The sequence below is a fragment of the Wolffia australiana genome, chromosome 16, assembly GCF_029677425.1.
Source record: "Wolffia australiana isolate 7733 chromosome 16, ASM2967742v1".
Classification (NCBI taxonomy): domain Eukaryota; kingdom Viridiplantae; phylum Streptophyta; class Magnoliopsida; order Alismatales; family Araceae; genus Wolffia; species Wolffia australiana.
In genome coordinates, this window is record NC_135850.1 from 13,679,190 (window position 1) to 13,689,628 (window position 10,439).

Genomic DNA, 10,439 nt, shown 5'->3' on the forward strand with positions numbered 1-10,439 from the left:
GAAATTTCTAAGAATAAGCACGCCTTTATCTTAGAAATTTTATTAAAATACACTAAGGCTTAATCTTCACAATCTTTCCACCATAATATTCATCTCACAAACTACCCATGCTCTTCTTGTAATTTTCTTCAAATTAAGGGAACAGTTTATCTCCTGTACTAATGTATGAAAATATTATCATATTTCTTTGCATTCAATTGTTTATATATGTAGGTTATTGATGGTTTTTTAGCACATGATTCTTAAATCAAAAAAATGTTATAGAATTCTGAACTCACTCTAATAAGTATCTACAAGTATGATGCTGAGTAGGGGTCAAATATACAAAAACCAAGGGACTTTTATAAAATATTTATCTCTGTCAAACTAGGCCAAATTAGATGAAAATGGATGCGAGAATGATGATAATGTTTATCCAACTAAATTTGAGAAGTGTTCAAATCCAATTGAATCAAAACATATCAAAATTGGATACAAAAACTGATTAGAAATTAATGATAAAGTCAACTCATGACAATGCGCTGACCAAGTCAACTCATGACAATGCGCTGACCAAGTCAACTCATTATTTTTAAGGGAGACTTTTTTATATCTATACTTTTGAAAATGGATAACTAAAGTATTTTCAGAAATATTTTAAATTTGTATAATTCAAAATAAGTAGAAAATAAATGGACAGTTCAGAGTGATGGCATTGACTAACCCATTCACCTTAGGTGAATAGAGGGTCAAACAGCAATATAATTTAATGAAAATTATATTTTCATAAACGTGAAAGATAAATGATAATTATCTTTACTTAGGCATTTGTTTGAGAAGGTACACAATTGGTATCAATTTTCAAAGTCAAGACTTTCCAAATTACCCAATCAATGATATCCAATCAAAGTGAAGGAATTGACCGAGAAATTGATGTTTGGATTGGATGGATGAGTTATGGATGGAAATCTGATGTATATAAGATTCCAAAGATGTTAAAATAGTGCAATTTAGAGATCCGGGTGCTGAAATATAGGTCTCACTATTCTCAGCCCTAAAATCACGATGCTTACGAGCATGCGGTAAATGATTACTTGGGCACTTTAATATCAAATATGAAAAGCATTGCTGCCAATGGACAGAGAACGCGAAGCCGGATCTATTGCCAACCAAATTATGAGTTTTGGTTCAATAACGAGTAAGAAAAACATGTCCAAAATTTTGCAAAAAACTTTGCAGTGAACATGACAAACGATGGGGAGGATTCGATCAAAATTTATATTTTTTCTAATCTAATTGTAATTTTTTTTCATTACAGATAAAAATAAAAAAGTATATTTTCTAACCCAAAACCTGTAAAAGTATGCCTTAAAGCTAATTCAAAGTTCGTTAATCACCTAGTTTTTGCTTTTGGAGTATTCCGGTTTGTTGGTTATGATTCTCCCTCTTATTTTGATGGATTTGAGTTATTTTTACACTAGGAAAAGCATCACCAAGTCAAAAATCCAAATCACTTTTTTATTGACCAAAGAAACATAACTACATGCTCAATCAATCAAGGATTTCTGAGGTATCTTTCTTGTGAGGAGAGAGAAAATTTTAAATTAACTCAAATGAACATGAGAGATCTTAGACGTTCATTTGACTGGATAGAATTGGACGGCCAAGGTGATTCCACATTCCAGCACAAGAGAGTTCACGTCCTGCATGCCATGGGGTCTGATGTAACACGAGATATGCCAGATCGAACGTCTCATGTTACTCCACAGGGAGGACGAGGGGAGTCATGTCATGTAGTGGAGACAAATAGTGTTGATGTAATGCTAAAGATAAAGTGACAATAAAATACATGAGAAGTATAAAGCCGGCGTCAACGTACACCAATGATCATTCAGCTACGGTAAGCGTAACCTGAAAATGACACTAGGCTTCCGCGATACAGACGCTCGGTTGAAGGCCGATGGTGCGAGCTTGGCTACTACCGCTTTGGCGCACGCCTCAACAGTCTCAACCAAGGACATACCAATTGAAATCCTAATCCTCAGAACATGAATCCTATCCATCACTAATCTAATCCCGGAGGTGAAGAAACGTTAGGTACTGAAAGAAATAATATAACGCAAAGAGGGAGTTATGAGCATACCAATAGCAGCAGGCGGGACGATGTCTGTTTTGACAGTAGTGGACGGCGAATGCACGTAGGTGCAATGATGGGTAGGCAGTAGTGTAGGTAGGCACGCCGATGCGAGTAGACACGACAGCGATCACAAAAATGGACACAACAATGGCTGTGGCAATGCCAGCGAGCAGGTTGCGGTAGCGCGATGACCTAGTAGTGTCAGGGTGCGGCGGCTCGGCGCGGGGTGAGGCACGGTGGCAGTGAACACGGTGGTCTGGGGAAACAGGTACAACAACAACAAGAGCAATGACAGCAGGCACGGAGGTGACGGGTGTGGCGGTGATGAGTTCAGCGATAGCGGGCGTGGCTAGCGTAGAGCTAGATGGTCGGGCAAGTTGCGGCCCAATTATCGCCCAACGGCTGTGACTTGCGGTTGCGGCGGGCTGTGGCAGCCGCACGCCGTTGTGGCGGCCGCATTGGCCGAGGGCAGCTACAGCAGCTCCGACAGCCGCAGGCGACTTCGGCAGTCGCGGCTGCTGTGGCGGCCGCATACTGTTGTGGTTGCAACAGGCTACTGGGGTGGCCGCAGCTAACCCTTGCGGCTACGGCTGCGGCCGCTAGTGGCGAGCACAGCCAGAGAGGTGGCTGCAGCGGCGACTCGATCAGGTGAGGGCAGCTCTAGGTGGGTTAGCGTCAGCAGTTTCCGGAGAAGACGGCCGCGGTTTCCAGCGATCAAACTTAGGTTTTTTTCAAACTTCAAATTTGTAGTGGCATTTTTGAAAATATGGCTAAAACTCAAAATAAACACTAAAAATCAGGAAAAATCCTTAAAAATCACATTTTTCAATCTTATTTTCTCTCCTCCTCTCCAATGGGCGGCCCCACCTTGTAGAGGGACAAATATGGGCCTTCCCCCTTAGAGAATGCCAATTAAAGTAATTTGGGTCCTCTAATAAGAGAGAGAGACCCCTAACACACCCACACATGGTCTCACACGCGCGCAAATGTGTAGGTCCATACAGCGGTCCAAACACGTGAGAACAATAAAAAACAAGCACATATGCAGCCGACATTCATGGCCTACTTAATAAGGAAAATGTAAAGAAAGATAATGTCAAACCTTTGTAGCCCATTGACTAGGCCGGGTACTCCGAAGGCTGAGTCTTGTGCGTGAACCCTCACTCGATGAACTGGTTCGATGGGGTCTTAGAAGTTGGATGGTCCCCCATCAAGGTCCATACTGGGGTCCAATTTTTTATCGTTAGTTCTTCATCCAATAACTCACATGCTTCCACGTATACATGCATCAAACATTAAAATAGTAATCACATATAGCAAGATTTACATTTTTGGAAGGGTATAAAATGATGTTACTTTCATGTTAGTATGATATAAACATCTTGGCCTCTTATGGGCCACATTGTGACATCACGGCAATTTGGTGCGCCTCGGTAGGTGTGTTGACTAGGTGGAATGCCTCCATATTGGTTTCATCAAATCAGCTCCTATCACAGGTCCAAGCCTTTAATTCTTTATACATTTTACACCTTTAAAATTTTTAAAATTTAGAAATAAATAATATAACTTAGAAATTTTGTATCTTTCAATTAATAAGGCGTATTTAATGGAATTTTCTCCCTTTTTCTCATTTAAATCTTCCTTTAACCCATCCCACCTGAATTAAATAATAAGACAGAAAACTGATTATTTTACCAGAATCACTAGTTTGACTTGGAAAGTCAACTTACACCAACTTTGATGATTCTAATCTTTGCCATCATCTCTTTCATCCTTGTTCATCCACTTAAGTCCTGAAAGAACTAAAGCCAACAATTCTGGTTGATTTCAAATGGTTTGACCTTCAGAAAGGTCAACATGAATAAAATATACGAATAAACTTCAATTAATATAAAAATTATTACTGAGTGTAATAGAATGGTAATGTTGAAAATATCATAAACTAATGAGAGTATGCATCATAATCATGAGAATTAGGTATTAAATCTGGTTAAAGACGACATAAATGAATGCACGAGATGCACGTTATCATTTATCAAGCCTAAAATAATAAAAAAGGGTTGATAAAATGATTTTTTAGTGGAGTAATTTTAGAGTATTTTTAGGGATTTTTCTAATATCTCATTCTTAACAAAAATTATTTTGTGTTAGAATATGATTTTTCCTAATTTCTTCATCATTATATACATGAAGATATGACTATTCTAAGTAGTAAAAAATATTTATTTATATTTTTGAGTTATAATAGTTATAATCTTGCTAGCCAATCAGCAGTTGACACACAGTACAGGTGTGTCAAAATGTAAATTCAATAAATGAAGATTGATCTAATGACTCAGTTTGATCAATTTTCATTTACTAATAACTTTTAATCCTGAAGTTTGATTAAGCTCAAATTTTATGGATCTTATCTTTCAATATGTATGGTTGGATCATTCATATAAAGCTACATTGATGGATAAAAACTAATCACTTGAGGGAGGGGCAAAATGGTAATTTTTACCATTTAACCTAAGTATAAAATCAGAAATTCGAGTTGAGGAGCTTATATTGGAAGGGCCTCTTTCACAACTACAAGACAGAGAGGAGCTGATCATAGATCAACCATATTTGGTACTTTTTACTTCATTGTATTTTAAATTTACTCTAATTTGGATTATTTGTTATTAAAATTGCTGTTTTTTCTTGTTGATCTTGGCTTGAGTGGCATGTACAAGCTCTTACTAGGATTGAGATGAGAGATTATTAAATTGGTCTAGCTATTCCACTTTCACGTTAAGAAAAAAATGATAAAAAATTTTAATTTCTTAGAAAGATTAAATTGGGTTCATGAGATAGTAGAGAGTAAATTTGGATACCCAATTCCCCCAAAATAAACTAAAACCAAATTTTCTTCTGAATCCCTCTACTTGACTCCTTTGGTCCTTTTTATTGGATCAAAGATATCAATCTCGAGCTCCTTCTATTCTTCACATCTCCTTTACCCTCTTTCTAAACTCTTCATCTAATTAAGGTGATTTAATCTTCATTGAAGATTAAATAAACTCTAATTAGGGTCAAGTTATCCAGGTTGATCACTGATTGAATTCCTTACTAGCTTCCCTTGGACGATACATATACTTATCATTATACCTATTAAGTTAGGGTTTTATAAATTTTATTGTATAAGTTAAAATTACCAACAATAAGAGATTTTAATTGGATAATTCACCCCTAATTTTTGGCTACACAAAGGGACTTTTCTTATAAATTAGTAGCAAATATACCAATAAAACAGCTCTCGATTGTGCATTTTAGGCGTAGAGATCTATAAAAATAGTTTGAGAGTTTTATCCAATTAATCTGGATTTTTCTATGTTTTTTTGAGGGAAATATGGAGGACAGAGAAAGTGAAGGGGCATATTTCCAATTACTTTTGGGTGGCAGTTTGTGCGCAAATAAAAGTAGTGACTTTTGCGCAAAATGTCAAGAAATTGAGTTTGCAATGCCGCGTGGCAAAATCTCAGCCGTTAGACAGGAATCCGACGGCTTTAATGCAGTTGGCACGAGCGTATCTTGAGGGCGGTCAGTGCCCTGCCCGTGCTGTGCATACAAATACGTACGCACGAGGGATGACGTGGCGACACAGGAGTGGGTGTCGTCGGTATTTTTTACTTCATTGTATTTGAAATTAATTTTTGTGTATTTTTTATTGTTCTTGTTGATCTTGGTCTGAAATTCTAAATCACTTGTCTTGACCAGTATGTACAAGCCCTTACTAGGATTAAAAGGAATGATTATTGAGATTGAGCTAGCTGTTCCATTTGCATATTACGAACAAAAAATAACAAAAAATATATTAATGTATTTGTTAGAATATATTAAGTTTATAAAAAAATTAGTGAGTTAGTTTTAATATCAAGTCCACCACAAACAAATTAAATTAATTTTTTTCTCAACCCCTCTAGTTGACTCCTTTGATCCTTTTTATTGGATCAAAGAACTCAATTGAGAGATTATTAATTCTTCTATTCTTCCCATCTCTTCTACCCTCATTTCTAAATTATTCATAAAATTAGGGTAATTTGATCTTCATTGAAGATTAAATTAACCATGATTAGGGCCAGATAACTCACTTGGATACGTAATTGAATTGCCTGACTATCCTTCCTTGGATGATCCCATACTCATCATTATAAATCTTAAATTTAGGGTCTTATAAATTTATTTAGTAAGCTGAAATCAACAACCATAAGAGATTAAAATTGAATAATTCACCCCTATTTTTGGCTTATCACATTCCTATTCTCTTCCACATTTTCTTTGCATCTGTAGCGGGTCATGAAATGACCGATCATCAGAAGGAAAGAAGAATACTAGAAGAGGAGGCCTATCATCAAAGAGGGAGAGAGAAGAAAGGAATCAAGGCCCAACCACATCCATAAGGTTCACAAATCCACTTCTCTTATCATTGATAAGAAAGATAGCAAATGAGATTGGATGAAAGGAATTTTGGAGGTTGATTTGAAAGAAATATAACACAAATTCAGTATATAGCTTATTAATAAATAAGGTGGATTTGAATTGACTTTGTATTGATTCTAAATTGGAGAAGAAATCTTGAGAATATAATTTGAGAAAGATAAATTGTAAATTCATGGAGTGAACGTCTTTTTTAAGAGGTAATATTGGGTTTGAATTGAGGAGAGTTATTATCTAGATAGTTAAAGAAAAAAGTTTTGAGAAAGAAAAGAAGATAGAAGAGAAAAATATAATTGAGAAGAACAGAAATAAGGGATCGATTAATAGAGAGATAGAAGGAGAGTAAAATGAATTATTCTTGACAAAATGAATTACTCTTTCAAAGTAATCGTGTTGATGTAACACGACTACGGCTGGGATCGACGGCGCGTGATACGTCACAACAACGCACGAGAGGTGGTATGAGTGTGAATGAATTATGCAATTTTAAGAAACCCAATCGAGCCAATAAGGTCGGTCCGGCGAAGGAGGACAAGTCAATACACCCTCGAATAGCTGAATAGGAAAGTAGACTCCCGATGACCTGTAAAATTGACGAACAATACTACGACGGAGAGGCGTGTTACGGCCCGTCGGAGTTAAACCCACAAAATCAACAACTTAGACGTCAATCGCAAAAAGAATCCTAGCTCTCAGTGTAATGTGGCTATCCTACTCGAGATGATATCAAGTATACGGCGGCAGAGGAATACGATAGGGGACGACGGTACTGGAGAAAGTAATAGTGCTGAATTTAGAGGAGAGGGGAGGTCGGAGTGGAACCTGGTTATGACCCGTCCACGAGTCGTGTGCAACAGAAGCTCCCCAAATTCCCGGTTGACACGAAGGAGATAATGAAGGCGATGCTGAGTGGCGGCACGGCAGCAGACGGTTGACGCACAGTCACAAATGGGCTAGAGAATGCCAAAGCCGACTCAGGGCGCGCGGTGAAGGAGACTGAGTGCGCGCAGTGCCAGATGGTCGCGGGCAGCGGCCTTGCGCGGTGGATTGGTATCAGAATGCGCGGCAATGGAGACCGGGAGCGCGCAATGCCAGATGCACCGTGGACAGCGGCCGCACGCGGAGGATCCTCTGGTGGAGTGGACGAGTCCACCCGAAGGAGACGAGATTGCACGGCGTCGGGATGGCGGACGGCAGAACTCACGCGGCGCGTAGCAGCAGAATCGGCTAGGCAGACGGCGAGGGCTTCGTGAACGATGGTTATCTCCCGGAAGCACGCGGCCGTAAGGATTCCACGATGTCGTTCAGGTCGGATGCGAGGGACGCGAAGAATCGCTGCTAGAGGCACTCTGCGCCTACGGAGTCCCCGGCGGCGGGCGGAAGGGAATGCTCGCCGATCGGATCTGACGAAGCGGATGCGCGGGAGGGCGATGATGGTGGCCGCTCTCGCGATGGACGAACGGAGGGCGAGCTCACCGGCGGTGGCGACCTTCTCCGGCGACGGCAGCCCAGATCTAGATCCCACGGAAGAGGAGCGGACGCTTGGTGTAGCGGGAGCTCTTGAGAATGAAACTTACTAAATTCACTCCAAGAAGGAAGAACAAAAGAAAGAAAACAACAAACAAGGTTTCTCTCTTCAAAGACTCTTTTCTTTCCCTTGGGCATACCTTCTCCTTATATAGGGAGGAAGGGTGCCAAGAGGCCACTCTTAGAGGAGGAAACCGTCGTGAGGCGTGGTCCTCCTCTCTACATGTATTTCAAAAATGGAAACGGAGATATGGACGAGGCCCAAAATGACGGCCCAATCCAATTGTCCTGAAAATTACAATTAAGTAAAATAACAAATAAAACTTACGGAGATCACAACGAATACTTGAATCCTGGATCGCGTACGTTGGCACGAGCAGCTCGAAGTGGATTCAGCAGAAGTTGTGGATTCAGGAAGGATTAAAGGAAGATGTTAGACGACTCTACTTGAAATTTTATTGTGCTTAACACAAGCTAGAGTACTTGAAATTCAAGATGTTAGACGATGCTTATTGAGATTAATTCAAAGATGATTTTCATTGGATTTGTTGAAGGTTCTATTTGGGCGTCGTCCAAAAATATTATCAAATTAATTTGAGGAATTATGTTGAAGCCAAGTAAAGGGATAATGATAATATTATTGGATTAATTTTTAGGAATACTCATGATTAATCCTTAGTCATTTTTCATGGATATAGGTGAATGAAGCTTATTGGGTCAAGCTGGTAAATCAAGTAAAATTTTGGTGAGTGAATAGATGTGAGACTAAGTAAGAAATAAGTTGAGTTAGAGAAGAACAAGTCAAATAGCTTGTGATCCATCATTTGATCTTAAATGTTTATCTTAATTGTTACTATTTTTATTTAGTTGAATTATCTCAAGTAGCTTATGAATTGAAAGAATTTTCTAGATTGGGCTAGGGGAACCAATCCAACGCCATGGTTGTTGTAACCTCTCTCAATGTGACTAAGGCACCCAAGTGAAGTGACCTGACTGGTCCGAAGACAAGTAGGCTGAAGAGACATGCATCTTCACGAAGTCTTTCTTTATTTGATATTCAAGTAAAATCCTTTTTTCAAGTATTTTATAGGGGGCTTTGAACTCGTGTAGATTTTTTACTGCGCTCCATACAAGGATATCCCCAGGATATGAGTGAGGGACTAATCCTAACTTGTATAAAAATCATTGTGCCGATCCTTCATCTCCTTTATATTATATAGGCACACAATCCTCTAGGAATTAAAAATATAACGGAAAGTTTTAAATACCTAATTCACCGCTCCTCTTAGGTATAAACCTGGCCAAATAAATATACACCTTTTACATCTTCACCTGTTTCTCTTGTCAGTGTTCTAGATCTAATGCTCTTAAACATGAGAAATCACACTAAGAAAATTTTGATGCAGTAAACATTATAGTGCTTTTAATGCACCCCTAACCCTAGCTCAATTCTGTCACTCACTATGCATTATCACACCCAATGGTGATCCACTTTGTGCATGAGCACCCGCAACCACTGCCCACAGTGCAAAGTGGCAGGTAAATTTTACATTATTAATTCAATACTTTCCTGAAAATACAAAAAAATCCTAGAAATCTGATAAAGCTCATATAAGTTATTCAAAATAAAATAAGCCTTAAGGTTTTTTATTATTAGTTTTAGTTTTATTCAATTTAATGCGAAAGTATTCATAAATAGTCATAAAAAATACAAAAAAAATAACACTTGGGAAAAGTTATTTTAATTGAAAATTCACTTTTTCTTATTAGTTTTAGTTTTATTTCAATATAATTTTAAATTATTCATACATAATCATAAAAAATACAGAAAACTTACACTAGGGAAAAAATATTTTAACTGAATATTCACTGTTTAATATCTGCTTCCTGTGAACTTGAACCTTATTATGTGCTTACTAAAGAAGTTATTGAAAATTTTGTGCAAAGCATAACCTTAAATTGACATCTTGACCATAAATTTTGTCTTATCAGTATCATACCAAGGTTTCTTATGAATGAAATTCTTTGATTGGTTTTACGGTAAACATTAGAGCTGATGAAACTGAATGATAAAACATGAAGATATAATGTCTACAAGATATGAGAAGATTGGTGAGGTTAAATGGCAGACTAGTCCAGAAAATTGAATTTATGTGACAGCACTAGCTTTGTATTATATTATTATAAACTTGGACATGAGCTACATAAAATTTTATGTTCCATTTTAAATTGAATTGTGTATAACCTAATGGCACCTAATCACGTTTTTTACTTATATTTTGATATTTTTAAAGTACACAAGGTACATGATGGATACCTATAAATACACCATTTG

At 37.8% G+C, this 10,439-nt stretch overlaps 1 protein-coding gene across 1 annotated transcript; it reads right to left on the minus strand.

The window, feature by feature from the left end:
• Positions 1-6,911: 6,911 nt before the first annotated feature.
• On the minus strand, positions 6,912-9,133 carry LOC144713528 (uncharacterized). Its single transcript, XM_078588117.1, has 3 exons — positions 9,094-9,133; positions 7,400-8,149; positions 6,912-7,181 (listed from the first exon to the last, which is right to left on the minus strand). The coding sequence occupies exons 1-2, from the start codon at positions 9,131-9,133 to the stop codon at positions 7,404-7,406; spliced, it is 786 nt and encodes a 261-aa protein (XP_078444243.1). The 3' UTR covers positions 6,912-7,181; positions 7,400-7,403.
• Between the last annotated feature and the right edge of the window lie 1,306 nt (positions 9,134-10,439).

What these genes read in the sequence shown, in the direction of transcription:
- LOC144713528 (XM_078588117.1), bottom strand. Translation starts at nt 9,133, where the DNA reads ATGCATGTCTCTTCAGCCTACTTGTCTTCGGACCAGTCAG. An exon ending in CTTGTCTTCGGACCAGTCAG is followed by an intron (nt 8,150 to 9,093) that starts GTCACTTCACTT and finishes GAATTTAGTAAG; the next exon opens with TTTCATTCTCAAGAGCTCCC.